The sequence below is a fragment of the Cervus elaphus genome, chromosome 10 (assembly GCF_910594005.1).
Source record: "Cervus elaphus chromosome 10, mCerEla1.1, whole genome shotgun sequence".
Taxonomy (NCBI): Eukaryota; Metazoa; Chordata; class Mammalia; order Artiodactyla; family Cervidae; genus Cervus; species Cervus elaphus.
The window spans coordinates 17786579-17807262 of record NC_057824.1 but is presented as its reverse complement, the minus strand read 5'-3'; the positions used below and the strand labels follow the sequence as shown (position 1 = coordinate 17807262).

General features: G+C 55.4%; 1 protein-coding gene across 4 annotated transcripts; it reads left to right on the top strand.

Moving 5' to 3' along the window:
- Positions 1-15: 15 nt before the first annotated feature.
- SLX4 (SLX4 structure-specific endonuclease subunit) lies at positions 16-19335 on the top strand. 4 transcript variants are annotated; one of them, XR_006343051.1, is made up of 18 exons: positions 84-447; positions 2013-2150; positions 2578-3082; positions 4475-4696; positions 5854-5898; positions 6474-6663; positions 7538-7750; positions 8177-8385; positions 8498-8814; positions 9345-9579; positions 9963-10051; positions 10942-11088; positions 11939-12108; positions 12924-15124; positions 16679-16778; positions 17341-17757; positions 18216-18988; positions 19033-19335. XR_006343051.1 is itself a non-coding variant. In XM_043914147.1 (17 exons), exons 3-17 carry the CDS (start codon positions 2737-2739, stop codon positions 18607-18609), a joined length of 5295 nt encoding a protein of 1764 aa, XP_043770082.1. In that variant the 5' UTR covers positions 16-68; positions 2013-2150; positions 2578-2736; the 3' UTR covers positions 18610-19335. The 4 variants fall into 4 exon arrangements, 3 of the variants coding, with proteins under 3 accessions (XP_043770082.1, XP_043770081.1, XP_043770083.1); XM_043914147.1 differs by lacking the exon at positions 84-447 and adding an exon at positions 16-68 and having other exon boundaries at positions 18216-19335; XM_043914146.1 differs by having other exon boundaries at positions 78-447; positions 18216-19335.
- Positions 19336-20684: the final 1349 nt, after the last annotated feature.

The following is a 20684-nucleotide window of genomic DNA, read 5'->3' as shown; positions in this document are numbered from 1 at the left end:
GCAATTCTCCGCCGCGCATGCGCAGGCGCTTGGGTCGCCGTTGAGAAGGTGCTGCGGCCGCGCCAGAGGTAGGAGGAGTCGGGCTTTGGGGCCGGGAGTCTGCACCCGGGAGAGGAGGTCCGGCCGCCTCAGGCCTTTCTCGCTCTCCTGAGAGAAAAGAGCCTTCCTTGCCCGCCGCCAGCCGCGATTAGAGGCAGGAGCCGGGCTTGGGTAGAAGGGGCCAGGGCTGTCTGAACGGAAGATGGGTGGGGGGATCCGGATACCCGTGGGTCACCGCCCGGGCGTCCGACTGGCGATCGGAATTCGCCGTCTGCCTTTGTAGCCGCCAGAGTCCTTGGCAGCCCTTCCCCAGGTGGCAACCCGTGTGTCACCGGGTTGGGGGAGGCGGGGGGTCTGCCCCGCACCTGCCCATTCATTCTTTCCGCGTCTGCTGTGAGCCCGGCCGCGGTAGGTACCAAGCTGGGTAGGCAGAGTCCCCAGCCCTCTGGAAAGTTGCCGTCTCGTTTGGATCCATTACTTCCCTTAGCAAATACCGATAGAGCGCCTATAGCAGATACGCTGTTTTAGACAAATACCGGCAGAGATGTGGCGACTCAGGGCGGTGTGGAGGCTGCAGTTTGCTCCAGCTCCCACGTCCAGCAGTTTGCTTGGCTTGACGTTTCAGGCGATCAGACACGCATCTCTGCTTCTCCGCGCAGTCTTCTCTCCCACCACTTTCTCTGGTGCTCCGGATCCTACCAAACTCTTTGCGGTTAATTCAACAGATTACTGTCGAGCACTTAAGTCAGGCACCTTGCCAGCCAAAGAGAATACAAAATGAGCGCGTGCCCTCCTGAAGTTTTGAGCTTAGTAGGGGACACATAACAAGCTACTGAATAAAAATATAAGAGCTAATGCCCTGGAACCACACTGCCTGGATTGGATCCCAGCCTGCCTCTTGAAAGGCTGTGTGAACTTGAGCCAGTTTCTCATTCTTGTGCGTGGTTCCTTACTGTAAAGAAGGGGTGTCAATAGGTCCTACCTAGTAGAGTTGTTGTAAGTATTAAACTAGTTAGACTTGTAAAGCTATTGGGATGGCTGCCTGCACAGTAGGCATTCAATAAATCTATTACGTGTGATAATAACGTGATAAATGCCACTGTGAAAACAGTGTGTGATCATAGAAAATAAATGGGAGTGGAGAGGATTCAATTAGATAAAGACTGAGAATAGAAGCTTCTCTAAAGAGATGGAAGATGAAAATGAGCGAGCCATGCAAAGTAGATTCTAGGTGTGTGTGTCTGCCCCACTCTGGAAAACTAGATGATTAATGGATTACCTGGACCTTGGAAACTGCCTTATGGTATCTGAAATGAACTCTCTACCATTGGGTTATTCAGTTTTGATTTTCAAAACTCCACTAAACTGTGCCAATATAAATAATCACAGCTGTAAGGCCCAGCCTTTGCACATGGGCAGCATTCTGGTCACGTGGGTTAGAATGGCTGGGGTGAGAGAATAGAGAAAAGTGACCTTTTTCTGATTTGGAAAAATTGGTTCTGTCAATGAAGGATGAGCCTGCTGTATTCCTGTCTTTGGTTTCTTCAAGTGCACATTCCCTCTTTCTCTCTCTCATTATATTGCTTGCTGATAGAGCCTCTGAGAGCTGACGGCCTTGGACCAGAGATAGTTTTTCTGGATTCAGGGACCATCTTGATTCTGTGGTGACTGCTCTTCATGGGATTCATTCCCCAGACTCTGGTAAAAACTATATTCTTCCAAGATGCACACGTTTTGCTGCCCACGGAAGAACACACTTTGATAGGCCTTTAGGTCCCTCTCCCCTGTCGTGTTGCGGCAGCCTGTAGGATGATTAATTTGTGTTAACCAGGCTATAGTTGAGTATTTGGCGGATGTATTGTTACCCTGAAGACTTTACCCATACTCCACATGCTCTTGTACCTTCCTGGGAGAAATGACATAAAATGACAATGTCTATCTAATTACACTTAAATGCTTTTGGTTTTTCTCAGGTGAAAAGTTAAATGGATCAAATGTGCTTTATCACCATGGAGATCCTGGAGAATCACCTAAGCACCAGGGCCACATGTATTCTCTCTCGGAGGCATCTACTGGACAACAGACCCTCTCAGATGTGAACTTTAATAAAGGTAAGCTTTCAGTGTGCTGAACAAAGGTTCAGTTTGAAGAAAGACATTTTTAAAAATTTATTTATTTATCTTTCTTGGTTGTGCAGGGTCCTCACTGCTCGCAGACTTTCTCTAGTTGCAGTGAGCCGGGGCTACTCTTCATTGTGGTGCATGGGCATCTCATTGTGGTGGCTTCTGTTATTCCAGAACACAGGCTCTAGGCTCACGGGCTTCAGTAGTCGCCGCATGCGGGCTCAGTAGTTGTGGCCCATGGGCTAAGTTGCTCTGTAGCACGTGGGATCTTCCCAGACTGGGAATCAAACCCATGTCCCCTGCATTGGCAGGTGGATTCTTATCTACTGGACCACCGGGAAGTCCAAGAAAGACATTTTAAATCATTATGGAGGGAGGGAACAGCACATCCTGCTCAATTGTACAAATTCTGCAGGTACTACAGTGAGAAGCAGCGAGGAACCATAATGAAGCTTCCAGTGTGAATGAGGCCTGGCCAGGCTCACACTCGGGTTCACTTTCTCACCTGTGCACACGCCCCCATATCGACCCTCGCTTCTCCCAGGACCAGCCTGAAAGCCTTCAAACCTGTCAGATGATGGATGAGTCAGATGATGACTTTCAGGAACTCTGTGCCAGCTTTTTCCAAAGGGTGAAAAAGAATGGCCCCAAGGAAGTGTCAAAGGAAAAGAAGACACAAAAGGCCTCCAACGGCACCCAGATAAGAAGCAAACCAAAAAGGACCAAACCAACTGCTTCTAAGAGCAAAACCCTGCAAGGCCCCACTGAGAGGAAAACTCGCCCTGGCCGCCAGGTCCCACGGACTCAAAAGCATGGGGCACCCAAGAGGCCAGAGACTGAACCAGCTCCCCCTGAAAACACCGAGGGAGGTGTACACACTTCTGCTGTACTCCAGGATAGCGTGCGGAGCACCCAGACAGGTAACCAGTCAGAACCTCTGCCAGAGAGGACACCAGAGGTGATTTGTACCATTTTAAACCAAGGATCAGAAAACTCTCTGAAAGCTAGTAAGTTTCTTTGGCTTTGCCGGCCATACAGTCTCTTTCGCAAACTACTTCTTAGATGATGTGTAATTGAATGGGCTGTGTTCCAGCAAAACTTCATTTACAAAAATAGGCAGCCTGCTCAAGACCATAGTTTGCTGACTCTTGTTTTAAACAATAGTCATTAAGAAAATGTTCATAACCCTTGTATGAATTCTCTACATGATATATTTGGGGCCGTCTGCTCTTTCATTTTCCTATTAATGTTTACATCATGCAGTTAACATGAGTTTGTGTTTTTTTTTTTTAAATGAACATGAAAATAATTCTACTTCTCTCATTTTCTTGAGTTCATTCCAAAGTGGGTAAGTTGCAGTGGGTAAGCCAATTTGGTTAGGCTGCTGAGAAGGTAGAAGGCATATGCCATGTGGGTTTGAGTCCCAGGAGAATCTTCTTGTCCTTCCTATCTCCTCCAGACACCTTTTATTGTTCTCTGTTTATTTGTTTAAAGCAACTTGCTCACCCTGCTGCCCTGGTGTATTAAACCACATGCTCAACATACATTCTTCATGCAGAACTGAAAACCAGCCTTGCATATATAATATAGCACAAGATCTTTGGACTCAGTTCTGTTTCTAAATTTTTCTCACCTTCACTTCCTGATCTTAAATAATGTTTTTTACCTATGTGGTCAGCATGACCTCCCCAGTGCAGTGGTGGTAAAGCCTTAGCTCAGAGACTGTTGTAAGGCTTCATTAATATTGCCAAAACATTATTGGTCTTTCACGCTCCCTTTGAGAGTGTAGTGAAAGCTATGCTTGATTTCCCCCAGACCACTGCACTGCTCCCCCTAAAAACACACCTGTGAGGATGACATGCAGCATCAGGGGCTGCATGGATCCCCCCAGAGGTCATCTTCAGACACCAAGTTAAAAGAGAACTTCTGACCTAGAAAGATACAAGTGTTTGTCATTAGTAACTCTTTAATAACAGCTTTATAGAGATACAATTCACATTCTATAAAATTGACCCCTTGTAAGTGGACGGTTCAGTGACTTTATTCACAGAGTTGTGCAACCATCCCCACCACTTAATTTTAGAACATGTTTATCACCTCAGAAATGTGCCCCCTCCCATCACAGATACATATGGCGGTAGGTATTTTTATCACCACAAACAGTGAGGCTACCAAAAAGCAATCAGTATTTTAGAGTTACACCTAATGTAGTCAGTAAAGGACCCCTTTGAAATCTGAGGTCTTTGAAACTAGAAGACCCTTCAGTTTCTCCTGCTAGAACTGACGCATGTGAACGTTCTCCTCCTTGCCAGAGGCCTCCACGGACAGCCTCTCACAGCCCCCTCCTTCCTGTCTGATTGCGATGGCGCCAAGTCCCTCCAAACCCAGGGCGGCAGAGCTGGTGCTCCAGCGAATGCAGCAGTTCAAGAGAGCAGACCCCGAGCGTTTAAAGCGAGCTTCCGAAGGCTGCTCGCTCGAGGCTGCACCTGAAGAGAATGTCCCAAAGGGCCCTCAGGATGTGATGGCGGTGAACGGTATGAAGGGAGCGCTGTCTTCCCAACAGGGATGACGTTGGGGGGAAGGGGTCAGGAAGGAGCCTGCTTTCTCAGCCTGGGGTGGGCCTTCTGCCCCACGCTCTGCCTCTGCCACTCTGGCCAGAGAACAGAGGGTCACCTGGGTCATTTCTCACTTAGCTTCTTTGAGAAGGTACCACTTCCTCTTTTTTTTACTTTGACTTCTTATTACAAAAATTTTCCATTCAAAAGAGTCAGAAAAATATTTTACAGTGAAGTCCCTATGCTCTCAACCTAGATTTAACAAACAGTGGACATTCTGCCACACTTTTCTCTATAAATGGACACTTCTGTAGCATCGGAAAGCAAGTCATAGACATCGTGATGCTTCACCCCTAGGCTCTCCTACATAACCACAATACCATAAACACGTGTGATTCCAGAACACTGCTTGCTGTCCAGCTTACATTCAGATTTCCCCGGTTACCCCAAGGACTGCTTCTGTAGCGAACTCTTCCTGAACAAGGATTTGTCACCTGCTGCTTATAGCCGTGGCTCAGTATTCCCTCTGGTCTAGACTCTATAACAGTCTCTTATCTTGTCCTTGTTTTTTGTGGTACTGACTTCTTGAAAAATCCAGGACAATTCTCTTTTAAAACTCCCCACTTTCTGGATTTGCTTGGTTTTGCCTGTTGTCATTTAACCCTTTCCTGCAGGGAAGTGCCATATGCTGCACATTGTACCACCCCAGGAGGCTTGGACTGTCAGGTGGTGCTTTATCCCCTAAACAACAGGAATCCTCATCCCTGGTGAAAATACACAAAAGGAAAAGGAATAGGAAGAAACTATTGACAGACCTACAGCCAGTAAATCCATAGTTTCCCAGTATTTACTTGCAGGTTTCACCTCAAGACTACTGAGCTTTCTCAGGCTACCCCAAAGGCCCACGCAGCTGACACAGCGATGTGGCATCAGTCCTTTGTCCACGGGGCACCAAGCAGTGCAGAGGGGTCACTCAGCCAGTGCATGAGCCCAACCCCTGCCCTGCATGTGACTCAGTTGTTTCCATCAGTCTTCACATCATACCCAGTAATAAACAGGAGAGATAAACCATTTCTTTGTTTAAAATAAGTACTGGACCAAAATGAAGTATGGTGCTTTTCTGGCTTTGTTCTTAGGGCATATCCTGCGTGAGTGCCAAGGGTCTGCTCCGGCAACATCAGGTATGACAGGGTCGCAACAGTGGGCACGGCCGCCTTGGGCACCATCCCAAGATTAGAATCAGTCCATCCTCTGGTCTGATGCCAAGAAAAACCAAGAGCAGCATTCCACTCTGACCTGGAAGGGCAAGAAAAAGTCAGAGCAGTAGGAGAGGTTGAGCTTTAAAGAGGAAACCTAGGATTCACTGGAGTAGGAGCCTTACAATCCTGGGATGCCCAGGGTTGCCACTTTAGCAGAAACGGGAACAAAAGGCAAATTCTTCAGGGCTCTGATGCTCAGAGTGGTCCTGGACCAGCTGCATCGGCCTCACCTGGAAGTTGGCCAAAATGCAGAGTCTCAGGCTCCACCTAGCCCCCCAGAGTGCCAGCCTCCCGACCTGCACTTTAACGAGCTTCCTGGGGGTGTTTGTGCCTGTTAAAAGTTTGGGGAGTACCCTGCTTGGTGTCCAGTCTCCCCGCACGGGGCCCCACATGAGGCGGAGCAGTGCTGGGTCTGGGCTCCTCACGCCCCGCCCAGCATCTGTGCTCCACGAGGTCCAGGGACGAGCTGGTCCTCATGGGTGTTTGTGTCTCCACAGGGTGTGGGCCCAAGCTCCCCACCACAGAAAGCGACACCGCAGTGGCCTTGGCCCTCCAGCAGGAGCTTGGGCAGGAACAGGTGTCCGCACCCAACAACAGCCTGGAGGAGAAGGGGTTGTTCTTTTGCCAGATCTGTCAGAAGAACCTCTCAGCCATGAACGTGACACGGAGGCAGCAGCACATGAACCGGTAGGAGCAGCTCGGCCGTCACCTGTCTTTGCTCACTTTGCCCATAGGTGTGACCAGCTCCAAGGCTCCTGTGGAATCTCCAGGGGGGAGTCTTGAGATTAGTACTTCAGTATCAGGGTTGGTCCAGCCTTGCTTTTTTTTAAAAAACAGCTTAAGATTTAATTTGTATACCATACAATTCAGCATTTAAAGTGAACAGTGCAATTATGTTTACTTAGTGCATACAGAGTTGTGCAGCCATCACCTCGGTCAGCCCCAGACCCATGAGGCAGGCACCCCCATTTCCCTCTTTTCCTCAGCCCCTGGCAACCACTCACCTGCCTTCTGTCTCTGGGGACTTGCAGTTCCAGACATAAGTGGACTCACAATATGTGGCCTTTTGTGTCTGGCGTCTTTCACTCATCAGAGTGTGTGCAGGGGTCATCCGTGGTGTGCTGTCTCGGTGCTTCCCTCCTTTTTATGGTTTGATGATATTCTACTGTATGGATGGACCACATCTTGTTCATCCACTCATCCACTGATGGACATCTGTCTCCACCTTTTGGGTTTTGTGAACAGAGCTACTGTGAACACGCTTTTCATGTATTTGCTTGAGTATCTGTTTTCGGTTCTTTGGGGTTTGTACTTAGGATTAGAATTGCTGGGTCATATGTTGAATCTGGTGACTCTGTGCTTAATATATCCTTGCTTTCCTCAGACACCTTTGCTCACAGAAACCTAAATGCAGTGTCTGGAGGCTGGCTGCCGGCTGTGGGGAGGGACCAGCTTGTGGGGGGAGCAAGCCTTGGCCCATAGCACGACCACACTGACCTGAGCCCCATCTACAATCACATGACCAGGCAAGGGTGGTCCCACCTTTGCTGTCTTCCTCCAGGTGCCTGGATGAGGCTGAAAAGGCACTGAGATTTCCCATGCCTCCGATCCCTGAATGCCCCATCTGCGGCAAGCCATTTCTCACCCTGAAGAGCAGAATCAGTCACCTGAAACAGTGTGCGGTGAAGATGGAGGTCGGTCCGCAGCTCCTGCTCCAGGCTGTGCGGCTGCAGACGGCTCAGCCTGTGGGCGCCTCGGGCGCTCCGGCACCCAGGTAAGTCAAAGGAAAAGGAAGAAAAATCGAAGTATGTTGATTTTTTTTAAAAAAAAGAAAAAGGCCTTTTGTAGTGGTGGAGGACAACAGAGCGCTGATTCTGGAGATGAAATGCTTCAGAAGGAAATTGGGTACAGAATCCATAGGGACTGGGAGGGGACAGCGCTCCATCCTCAGAGGCTCGTAAACAGACCAGCTGGCAGGGACTGGTTTCCACGAGTCCTTCCCGAGATCTTCCCGTCCCTGACAGTTTGAGCACAGAAGCTGCTGATCCTTCTGTATGTTGGATCCACGTTTATCCCTTTCCTCTCATTGCCCCCACTGAGGAGAAGGGGTCCAGCCCTCCCGGGTCGAGTGGGGACCCTCAGAGCAGGAACTGCTCACCCCTCTAGCCTCACTCACCTTTCGGTCTGGCTGCCATTTAAGCCTCAGCGATGGAGCTGGCTGTCTGAAGCGGAAGGGAGCCACCACCAAGAAGGAGCCACGGAAGAGGCGGAGGGTCACTGGGCCTGAGGCACCATCCGAGGACCTGCTGGTGGCCATGGCTCTGTCCCGCTCGGAGACAGAGCGGGAGGCGGTGCCGGCGGCGCTCAGCCTGGGGAACGCTTTTGCAGAGAAGACGAGACTAGGAGCAGGTGCGGCGGCTGAGGGGGTTGCTGAGAAGCCTGGCCGCGCAGCAGCTGCCAAAGCTTCCCCTGGGGTCCCCGGTGGGAGGATGACTCCGTGCTGCTTCTGTTTTTTCTCCAGAGAAGAAAACCCGCAAGAAGAAAGCCCCCGCGTCCCCCCCACAGCTGTTAGTCCAGGACCCGGAGACCACGGGCCGGCAGATAGAGGACCGCGTGGCCCAGCTCCTGTCGGAGGAGGTGGAGCTGTCCAGCACGCCGCCGCTCCCTGCCAGCAGGATCCGAGAGGAAGAGCTGGCCAAGGGCAGCTGGGCCCTGCGACCGCCTGGAGGGGCGCAGAACTTGCTGTGGGAGGCCAGTGCCCTGACCGGGGCTGGGGCCCTGGAGTCCTTTTACACGGCCAGCCTGGTGCCTCCCCTGGTGCCCCAGCGGCCCACCAAGGTGTGTTCCCTTCCGGTGGGGCAGGTGGGCTTGGGGAGAGGGTGGCAGCTCTGACTGCAGCACCAAGCGCGGAGGGGAGGAAGCCGAGGGCCGTGGTGTGGAGTCTAGGGTGTTGTCTTTGCAACAACCAGACGGTTCGCACAGTAGGAACTGGGAGGCCCACAGGTTTCCAAATGTGTTAAGATTCTGGAGAGTTCAGAATTATACCAGGTCCTACCCTGGACTGGTATAATCTGCCTGTGATGGGACCCAGGAACTGGACAGGCCTGTGTACAGGTGTCTGGAATCGGCACTCACCTGCTCGAAACAATTTATGCTTCGAAGGCGCCTCCGATGCTAGGAGGCTAAGGCCCCTTTTGTAGACGCAAAGGCCCCAGGCATGGCCCCTGCCAAGGCAGAGGCGCCTGCTGACAGGGGTAACAGCGACAAGCTTCCCAAGTGGCTCTGGCTAGGGCTTGCTCCCCAGGTCCCTCGAGGTGGTGGCGACTGTGGAGGCCACGCACTCACTCTGGCTCACCCGCTTCTTTCAGGGTCTCACTCAGGAGCCCATGCGGCTGCCACGACCACCTAAGCCGCCAGGACTGAGTGTGGGAACACACCCTTCTGCCCACGGCGCCCACTCTGTGGGCCACAGCCTCCGGAGCCCAGTGCCCTCCGCCAGCCAGAGGGAGCGCCAGGCCCTGCAGGATCTGCTGGAGCTGGCGGGAGAGGGGTTGCCCGCCAGCCCGTGCAGCAGGGACCTGGCTGGCTCGGGAGGGGCTGCAGGTGAGGCCCCGACCCTTAGGGCCTCCCCGCCCTGGTACCAGGGCTGCGATGGCCACTCGGGTCCGCAGTCCCGGTTCACCCTGTCTGGCGGGAGGAGGTAGTCTCTCTGGGTGCTTTCCTTTCTCCCCAAAGGTGAATGTGACTTAGGCGAGTCCGTCAGTTTTCCTTCAGCTTTGACCGAGGACAGAGCCTTTTGCCAGAGCAAGTGGTTTGAGGGTTGATTTTGGCTTTCTCTCCCGAGTACAACTCTGCTGGGTGGGGGGGGGGCGGGGGGGGTGCAGGTGGCCTCTGGGCATATCGCCTTCCATGACGCCGTCCTCAGGTCAGCCCGGGTGATGTTGTTTCCCAGGTGGTTGATGTTTTTAACCTGCAAATCCTTTCAGGGATGGACTTGTCACTCGGCGGCCTTCCACTGACTGGGTTTGTCCTGCCAGCCAAGGAGAAGTACCTGGAGGAGGGCGGCCGGGCTTCGGTGAGCATGTCTGGTCCTGCTCGCGGCTCCATGGTCATGGCTGTGATGCTTGTCCAGTGCAGCCGGCTCACAGTCAGCCTCCAAGCCCCTGCAGAGTCCACAGACACTCCTTGACAGCCTTTGAGCTGAGCCAGGCGAGCGCCCACGGGACCTCCTGTCCCGTCCGGGCTCTGCCATGAGGCTTCTGTCCCTTTCGTTGAACCCCAGGGGCGCCTCAGTAGCCCGGCCCCGGGAGCTTACTCTGTCCTGGGGCCCGGGGAACACCCTTGCCCTGTGAGGGTGCTTCATCCAACCAATGGGACTGACTGACTGACTCGCGAGAGTCCTGGAGGCCTCCGGCTAACAGTTCGTGTTCTGTATTGGTGACTTTCTGGGTTAGAAACTGGGTTTCCCTTAGAGAAGTTATCATACCGTGAGCACATCGCTATCAGCCAAGCGCTCATCACCAAGTTCTCCCTGGGAACGTGGCATGTGTCAGAGAAGGGATATGGACTCCTTCCAGCCGACCCCACAACTGCTTGGGCTAAGGTCCCACCTGTCACATCCGGCTGGGCTGGTGGCTTCCTTGCGGAAACCTAGCAGCTGCGGACGCCACCACCGCGTCCCGTGAGGCCATCACCCATGCCTCTCCATGCTCCAGGCCTCTGTCTCCACGGGCCAGGCCTCCTGTCTAGGCCGGGGATTGGGTGTGACAGAGAACTTGAGAAAGGACTGGGTCTTGCTGTTCCCTGTCTCTGAGGGCCTGAAGGTAACTTCAGGGTGGAGCCCAACGTCAGACCTTGTGGGGAGCAGCAGGAGGCCCTGACTGGCCGCCTACGCCCTGTCTGTTGGGCACCTGCATGGTTGGGGGGCCACGGTGGGAGTGGCCACTCTCCCCCGTCTCGTTTCAGCTTGCCCTTGGTTTGCTGGTGGCCGACTTCAGTGCCATGGTCAACAACCCACACTTGAGCGACATTCAGTTTCAGACAGACAGTGGGGAGGTGCTTTATGCCCACAAGTTTGTGCTCTATGCCCGATGCCCACTTCTCATGCAGCATGTAAGTGCGTGGCCAGGTGGCCTCCTTCCCCTCCTCCCCCTTTGCTCTTTTCCCTCCTCCTTCTCCTCCCTCTTACCCCTTTCCCCCCTTCCACCCTCCCCTCTGTGCCCAGCCTCTCCGTCTGTCTTCCTGCCCTCTTTCCTCCCCACACTCCCACTCTCTGCCCTCTGCCCCTGACCTGTTCTTCCTCTGATGCATCAAGGTTGTGCTTCCCTGGAGAAGACAGGTTTGAGGTCAAGAAGTGCTATGAGGAGATGAGCTCAGGGTTGGGAAACATCAGATTTCTTGTTCCGTTGAATAAAAATCCTTTTTTCCCCAGAACTGTTTCCTTTTCCTCTATTTACATTATCAGTGAAGTCTTATAATCACCTTCTGTTTTTTTCTGCCATGCTGTGTGGCTTGAGGAATCTTAAATTCCCCAACCAGGGATTGAACCCTCGCCCTTGGCAGTGAGAGTGTGAAGTCCTAGCCACTGGATCACGAGGAAGGTCCCTAACTGACCTCTTTAAGGCTGAGCTGCTATGACATTTCTGTGTTGTCATGTCGACTTGAATGTGGCATCGCAAGAATCCTGGAAACTGCTGCCAGTCTTGTCAGAAGGTTCTAGTGCCTTTGATAGGCTTGTCGAGAGAGAACTGACTGGCTTCTTGAGCCTCTATCACTGACTTGAGTTTGGAAACAGACAAGTTTTGTGCCCTAACCTGCAGAATTCCTGGTCAGCTAAACGGAGTGACTCTGGCTAACGCCTATCCCAGGACAAGATCCGAGGCTCCCAGAACCTCCTGAGGCCTGTTTTGCCCCGGGTCACGGCTGTCCCATCAGTAACTCTTCGATGTGCATCTGTCCTCAGGTAAACAGTGAAGGCTTCCTGGCTGAAGAGGATGGTGACTTGAGGCACCAGCGCGTGCTGCTGAGTGACGTCAGCGCCGAGGCCGCCCAGGCGTTCCTGCATTACCTCTATGCTGCCGACAGCGTCCTGACTCCCCAGCTGGCCCCCGACCTGCGCTCTCTGGCCCAGAGGTCCGGGCTGTTCTTTCCACTTACTTCTCGGTTTTTGACAGTAACCAGCAGGGATTATCTGGTTGATGGCCCATGAGAGGTCAGGGCTGAGTCCTTCCTGTACCTTTTAATCCCAAGTTTATGGCCAGTGGTGACCTTGAACAGGGTATACTGACTGGGATTCTGGCCACAGGGAACATTTGGAGGGGAGCCCCGTGGCTTTCGCTCGCTGGGAGTGACGAGGGGGTGGTCTCAGCCCCCACCCCAGCCCCGCCACTCCTCGGCAGTTCCGCCACCAGAGCTGCCCAGCGGCCGCCCCTCCAAGTCCCAGAAGGTGGACGCGAGCAGGATGCTTGCTCTGATGCCCCTGACGCTGCAGCTGCCCGGTCTCCACCCCCACATCCTGCTTCCCGACGAGGCCTCTGGGGTGGAACCTGGGGAGGGGCAGGCTCGGCCTCTGGGGTCTCCAAGGCGCCGATGAGACGGCAGAGCGCCAGGCAGGCCGGCGCACGCATCTGGGCTGACCCGAACCAGCCTGGGCGTCCCCGTGTGTGTCAGTCCCAGTGCTTTGGGTCCGGTCACAGAACCACCCAGCCCCGCGGTCCTCCTCAGCCCACACTCAGGCTGCACAGCGGCCCTCCCCAAAGGCTGTGTTTCTAGAGCTGAGTGACCTGGGGCATTGCTGGGCATGAACATGGGCACCGTCTCCGCAGGGGAGTGGGGAAGGGCTAGGGAGAGTCATGGCCGTCCAGCCCGTGAGGACTCCTGCCCTGAGCCTCCTGAGCCGGGGCGCTGCCTCTGCGCAGGGGTGGTGACGTGTGGCTTTCCTGTTGCAGGTTTGGGGTGAGTGAGCTTGTTCACCTGTGCGAACAAGTGCCCATTGTGACGGATGCAGAAGGTGGACAGCAAAAGGAGCAGAAAGATGAGGACGCTGACGGCAGAGTGGAGACTTTCCAAGAGCTCCTGCGTTCTATGTGGCTGGGTGAGGAGGAGGGAGCAGAGGCCCTGCTGAAACCTGAGGGCCGTGAAGAAGACAGAGAAAAGGTCAATGAGGAGGAGATGGAAGAAATTTATGAATTCGCAGCTACTCAGCGAAAGCGGCTCCAGGGGGAGAAACCAGAGCCAAAGGAAGAAGGCGACCTGCTCAGGGAGGATGGTCCAGTTTCTGGGGAAATCCTCACAAGCAAACAGGATAAAGAACAGCCAGAAAATGCAGGGCAGTTGGAATCATCTGGGCAAGGAAGAGATGAGACCCCGGCCAAATGGGGAAACACAAGACCATCCACACTCCTGCCCCCCAGCGACCAGGCTTTGAATGGGGAAGAGAAAGCAGAGGCCTCTAAGGGAGTACCGGCTCCTCCCCACTCCTCCAGCCCCGCCCAGGGCCGGGCAGAGAGGCAGGAGAACGCCCCTCTGTGCTCAGTTGATGATGATAATGATCAACAGCCTTTTTCATCACCTCAAGCTGGATACCCTGAACTCTCCCGGGTGATGAGCAATCAGGAGGAAGGAAATAGGACCATCCAGGAAAGCGAGGTAGAGGGTTTCCATCCCTCTGCCCACCAGCAGGCACACCCCTCACGCTCATGCTTCTTCCCACCACAGCCCCATCAAGGCCGGAGTCCTCGCCAGCCACGTCCTCAACCCCTTAGCCCCAGTGACCTCCCGCTGCAGGGCACAGCTTCCAGCGTGGCCTCCCAGAACTCATCACCGAAGCCAAAGAGGGCCAGGCGCCTTCCCTCATCACGTGAGGACCCAGGCCAGAAAGACAAGGAATGTAGTTCCCCATTAGAACGCAGAGGTAAAGGTGTCCTGATCTTCCCAGAAAAATCTCCACCCATGGATCTAACCTGGTCAGGACCTGGCCGCCAGAGCTCCAGGCCTGAGACTTCTCCCTGCAGCGTGAACAGAGAAGATGAGGTGATCCTGTTACTGGATTCAGATGAAGAGCTGGAGCTGGAGCAAACCAAAGCAAAATCATTTCTGAACAGTCCCACAGAAGACAAGAAAGTTCTGGAAGTCAGCGCCAAGTCCTCTGAATTGTTCTCCATCATCGACCTCGACGCAGAGCAGGAGCCTCCCCAAAGCCAGACAGGAAGCCAGGCCCCGCTGCCGCAGGAGGTGGAGGGGCGCCTGGGGGCCAGCGCCGAGGAGGACAGCACCACCACGGACACCTCGTGGCTGGTGCCCGCCACTCCGCTGGCTGGCAGGAGCTGCGACTGTTCCTCGCAGACCCAGATCACAGGCCTCAGGGCCAGGCCACCAGCAGACCCACTGTCTCCGCCCACGCCCAGAGCCCTGTTAGAGAACAGGGACGAACCCGAAGCCACGAGTAAGTTTTCGGTCATCGTACCCCAGACGTCGTCCCCACGCTTGGGCCCCACCACTCCTGGAAGCTCTGACGGGAGAAGGCAGGTCTGCAGGAGCACATCCAGCCCCCGCCGCAGATGCCTCCCATACGCTTCTCCTCTGGCTCCCCGACCCATCTTAGGAGGCCTCGCCGACCTCCCCGGGCAGCTCCCAAGGTGCCCGCCTCCTCCGCAGAGCCCGGCGGCTCGGGCTCCCGTGAGTGAAGTGGTGGAGGTGGAAGACAGTGAAGACGAGCAGGAGGCAGCCTCCCAGCAGGCGAGCAGCAGCCCCCTGCTGGACGGTGACCCCCCGATTCCAGCCGAGGACTGGTGCTGGCACGTGGAACCCCTCTCACCAATCCCCATTGACCACCTGAACCTCGAGCGGACGGGCCCCTTAAGCACCAGCAGCCCCAGCAGCAGGGCAGAGGGGGCCCCAGACAGCAGGGACTGCCGCTCCCCGGCACTGCTGGGCACCCCCCCCGTCCGAGGGAGCCACGCTGGCCGGAGGAAGTCTCGAGAGAAGTCCTCTGGGGCCGGCTCCCCTGGGAGCCACCGGCAGAGCTTTCTGAACTCAGCTCTGTGGGATGACTGGAACGAAGAAGATCAGAGGTCCTCAGAGGCTCTTCCTCTGCCCCAGACGCCGCGCGCAGATGGAGCCCAGAGTTCACACGAGTTACAGACGCCAGGTGAGTAGTGGGAGGGTGTTTGTCTTTGTTTCACACTGAGGGGCGTGAGGAGCCACAATGACAGCGAGGGGTGGCCAGCCCTCCCCTTGCCTGCCTGACCTTCTCCGCGGTTAGGGAGGAAAGGCCTGCTGTCAAACGTACACTTCTTAAGCTAGTAAGTGGGGGCGTCCTAAAGCTGCCTGGATCCTACCACTCACCCGGGCACCTGTTAAGGACCCCTGTCTGCGGCCCCACTCCAGAATACCTCACCAGCGCTTCAGGGAGACTGTGACAAGCCCCTCAGGTTCATCTTAAGAGCAGACGTGTGGCTCCTCAAATAGTCAAACAATTGCCATTATCACCAGGTCATTCCACTCCACATTCAAAGGACTTGAGATTAGGACTCAAACACATCCTGTACACTCGTGTTCACAGCAGCTCTATTCACAACAGCCAAAAAGTAGAAGCAACCCAAATGTCCATCAGCTGATAAGTGAATAAAAGGTGGTCCATCCAGACAGTGTAATATTCCTCAGCCATACAAAGCTCTGACACAGGCTGCAGCATGGATGAACCTTGAAAACGTGGTGCTCAGGGAGAGAAGCCAGACACAGAAGGCCAGCTTGTGTGATTCCACTGACATGAACGTCCCGATGTACAGGTCCACAGAGACAGAAAGTAGATGAGTGATCGCCAGGGGCGGAGGGGGCGGAGAACGGGGACAGACCGGCCTGGAGCTTCCTCTGGGGAATAAAATGTTTTAGAACAAGAAAGAGGTGGGGGCTGCACAGCGCTGTGAATGTCCTGAGTGCTGCCGAGTGGTTCACATGAAAAGTTACATGACTTTCATCTCAAAACCAGGCCAGGTTCCACCCCAGAGCTGCTGCTTCAGGAGATCTGGGGTGTGACCAAGAATTTGCATTTCTAACAGGTGCCCAGGTGGCGTGTGAGAACCACTTTGGGAGACTTGAGACCAGGGGATCTTAGAACTGAGGGGAGATCATGGGGGTGACAGACTCTGTGAAATTGTATAAAGAACGTTGTGCATTTTTCAGGAGACTGTTGTTTTTATTGGTGTCTCAAAAGGCTCCATCTCATAAAAAGGAGAAGAACCAAAGTCCATGTACCTAAGCTGTCTTTTAAATACTGATTAAAAAAAAAAGAACAGCATTACTAAGATGTTATTCACATACCATAAAATTCACCCTCTCAAGTGTATAATTCAGTACTTTTCATACAATATTCTGCAACTGTCTGATTCCAGGATGTTTGCATCATCACCCAAAAATAAATCCTGTCCCTATAAGCAGTCACCCTACTGCCCCTTCAGCCCGACCCCTGACCCCCACTTACCTGCCTTTGAGCCCCTAGCAGCGTCAGCACCGCGGAGCCCTGACCTTCACCATGTGCCATGTGATGCTTCCTGACGGGAAGACAGGATGCCGGAGTCAAGCGGGGAAGGGTGGACATCACCGCTCTCCCAGAGTGAGGGCAGCTCGGGCAAAGTATCTGGGTGACACTGCCAGAGTCAGAAGAGGCCCTCCTGCTAAAACGTGTTTCTTTTGTTCTGTCCAGAAGGTGCTGATCGGAAGAACTTGCCCCCGAAAGTGCCCATAACCCCAATGCCAAGGTACTCCATCATGGAGACTCCGGTGCTGAAGAAAGAGCTGGACAGGTCAGTGTCCTTCGGGAAAGCTCGTTCTGAGCAGACCCTCCCTCCCATGTGTGTCCAGGCTCAGCGAAGTGGGGAACAGGGGGGTCTGCTGTGGGGGTCCACTCTGGGCTCTGGTGGCAGGAGCCTCTGGTTGGTGGGGGCTGTACATGACTCCTGGCTCTTCACCTACTGTTCCCCATGTGACTCAGGGCTGAGAAACATGCTCCTCCAGGTCACCCGTTGGGGACAGGCCTCCACGTGCCACGTGGGTGGGAATGGGACTCTTGCCTTAATGGTCTGAGGATGAAGACCCGGTTTTTTCAAAGAACATCACAACTATCACATTCCAGTGAATTCCACTGTTCACCCTGGGCCCCAGGGAGGTCCTTGCTACCCTGCCACTCACAACTCAGAGTGTGGCCCTTCTGGAATATTCCTGAGTCTGCTCTGTGGGTATTCAGGATGGATACTGAGCTCTGAATGCTCATGAGTCAGGCATTTAAGATTCAATACACACAGCCACCAGTTTAATTTGTTGATAACTGTTTGCTCTTTGCTGAAGTGCACCTGTTTCCGCATTCAGGTTTGGGGTCCGCCCTCTGCCCAAACGCCAGATGGTCCTGAAACTGAAGGAGATATTCCAGTACACTCACCAGACGCTGGAGTCAGACTCCGAGGACGAGGGCCAGTCCTCACAGCTGCCCTTGGCGGCTCCCTGCAGCCAGACTTACACCACCCAGACCTCTAAGGCTTCAAGAGCAGCTGGCCACACCCAGCTGGAGGCCCCTCCTGGCCGCATTCCCCAGAGGTCCAAGGGACCTGCCAAGACCAAGGGCCCCCAACATCGCAAGCAGCAGCCTGGTGGCAGCATCTCTGCCCTGAACGTGTCACCAGCCAAGGAGGAGCCTTTGGACCCTGGCGGGGACGCCCAGTTTCCAGCCTCCCAGGAGTCCACGGCCACCTCTGTGGACAGCGGGGACAGCTCCTGCAGCTCACAGAGGTAACCACATTAAAGCACAGGGCCAGTGGCTTCCTAGGTCCTCTGCCCAGTGAGCCTTGAGAGTTGGCATAAGCGAGGCTTGATGGCCGACACTCAGAAGTCCCAGTTGCCTTCTGGGTTTGGACAACAGGAGACTGAGGTGGGGTTAAAGGTCAACCCCCTGTGGGCCTCCCAGGCAGACCTCTGGGGCTCCCACATGCTCGCCCACAAGTGGGGCCAGCCTAGTGCAGCTGCCCTCGGCATTAGATCCTGGCTGAGAGTGTGGTCCTGCTCAGGCCAGCAGCTGGAGTGCCAAGGACATAGCCGCCTGGGGCTTCCTGCCGCACCAGGGCCGTCCCTGCCGTGTGCTGGGCTCACAGGGGACGCAGACACACACTCCTGCCCTCAGAGGCTCCTGGTCTTGGGGTGGAGGTGGAAAGAAGGGGTGTTGCAAGGTGTTACCATCTGGTGCTTTTCAGCTCTTCCTGTGAGTTTGGAGCGGCCTTGGAGTCTGCGGGAGAAGAGGAGGCGGGCGAGGAGGCGGTCAGCGCCTCCCAGGCGGCCGTCCAGGCAGTGGCCACAGAGGAGGCCGTGCGGCGCTATATCCGCTCCCAGCCAGCCCTCTACCGCAAGGTCCTGCTGTACCAGCCCCTCGAGCTGGCGGAGCTGCAGGCCGAGCTGAAGCAGCAGGGCATCCGTGTGGCCTCGGGGAAGCTGCTGGACTTCCTGGACACCCAGTGCATCACCTTCACCACGGCCGCCACCCGCAAGGAGAAGCTTGGGAGGAAGAGACGGCAGCCCACAGGCAAGAAGAGGGGCAAAGCCGGCAGGCCCGCCCCTCGCTCCCCAGTCTCGGCCGCCAGCAGCCTGTGAGGGCCTGCGGCCCTGTCCATCCACGGGCCGGGCCCCTGCAGTGCTCCTGGGCCTTCTGACCACACTCTCCCCCTGCGAGTGACTGCCCTGGAACAGCCTGCTTTCAGCACCCTGGAGTGTCCTCAGAGTGGTCTGCTGGATGTGGGGCCCAGCCGCCCCCGTCATTGCTGCCCAGTGTTTGTCTCCACGTGTGTCAGGAGGGGTGATGGGCCGCCGCCAGCTGCCAGGGTGGGGCCTGAGCCGGGCGTGTCTTCCACTCTGTCCACCAGTCACAGATGTCTGTGTCCTGAGGCAGGCGGCGGGTGCAGCGCGCCCCTGCCCTGTCTTCCTTCTCGGTGCTTGGGCCTCCGCCAGCAGATCGACTGCCCACAGGCCCCAGGTGCTCTGCCCACAGGCCCCAGGTGCTCTGCCCACAGGCCCCAGGTGCTCTGCCCACAGGCCCCAGGTGCTCTGCTGGCCCTGCTGTCCTGCCCAGACACCTGCCATGGTCACCAGCAGTCTCCAAACCAGACAGTCCTGAAGGCCAGCACCGCGCGTCGGCCCCCAGACAAACGGCTGTCCGTTACCTGGTTCTGCCAGTGTATGTGGTAGCTGCGGAACACAGGTGAGGGCTGGAAAAGAAGAAAAGTTTGGTCTCTACGTCCTTGTGAATGTCCTGTCTGTTTCAAGTACGGTGCAGTTCATTTTATATGATGTGCAATAAAAACATAAAGGCTTTACAGAAAGCTTCTAGATGCCACACTCCAGTAACGGGCTGTGGGGAGGGGCCCCCAGCACCCCTACACATTGTCTGCATCTCCGAGGGAGCCAGGCCTGCTGGTTATTACGAATGGAGGTTCATTCCCTCACTCACGCACACGCTGCCCACCCACACGCCCACAGTCAAGAGCCCTCAGCAGGCGCTGAGCTCCGCCCTCCATGCTCCCCGGCACCTGCAGGCTCTGTCCCCCTGGGTCGGAATCTGCATTTTAACAGGGTGAGTTTGTGAAGCTTGCTCTGGCCCAAGTGCTGGGCCCTGTGGAGAAGTGGGAACAGGCCAGCGCCTCTGCTCACCTAGTGGAGGCCTGTCCTGTGCCGGCTGTGAGGGTCAGTGCTTGGGGTGGCCCAAAGGGACAGCTTCCCGGAAGAGGGGTTTGTGAGCTGAGCCTCAGCGGCATGCAGCGTTCAGGGAGGTGAGATGGGGCTTCTTGAACATGTATTGTGTGTCCTAATTCGTAACCAGGCAGAGGGGGACCCAGCCTTCCCCGTGTCTGCTGCCCGGGGGTGGACAAGAGAGAAGTTGGGGCTCAGATCCCCGCTTGATCAGACCGAAGAAGCTCCCATGTGTTTCCTGCATGAAGGGCTTGAGGCCTCCCCCGTGGGCTGTGTTAGGGGAACGAGATGAAGTCAGGCAGGAGGGAGCCGACCGGGTCCTCACCTGGGTCGCTCGCTGGCTGGGAGACCCTTCAGCTTCAGGTGCACAGCCCGGGGCTGGGGACAGGGGTCTTGGGAGCCTCCCTCCTCAGACAGCATCCCAACTCCCATAACACCACCAATTCCAGGTGGATAAGGAGGCATTGGGGGAGAGATTTTAAAGTTGATAAAAAGCCACCAGCTGGTGAAGCCAGCGAAGGTGGGCCTGGGGGCCAAAGATCCTGAAGACCTTGTGTGGTCCAGCCTGTGTGGTCCGGCCGGGGCATCCCTGGAGGCCAGCAGGAGTCAGCAGTGGGCCTGGCCAGGCTCAAGGCACAGCCTGAACTGAGTGCAGAGCATGGAAATGCGGTTAAACCAGCCACCACAGCAGAGACCACTACATCCAGATAGTTGGTGGCACCCGGGACAGCATGACTTTCTAGAAGAATTAAACCCGAATCAGGCACAAGGGACTAGGTCCAGCTAACAGGCTGAAAAGGAGCCAGTGATGAGCTGTCCTCTCCCACCGCCCACAGGGAGCCCTGAGGCCCGGCCAGCCAGGGCCTCGCGGGCAGTGGGCATGGTGTTTGCCTGCAGAGGCTCTGCTGTGGGGACCCAGGACAGGAAGGATGCACACTGAGCTTCAGGCAGCGGAACGTTCGCCCATCGGAGGAAACGAAGGG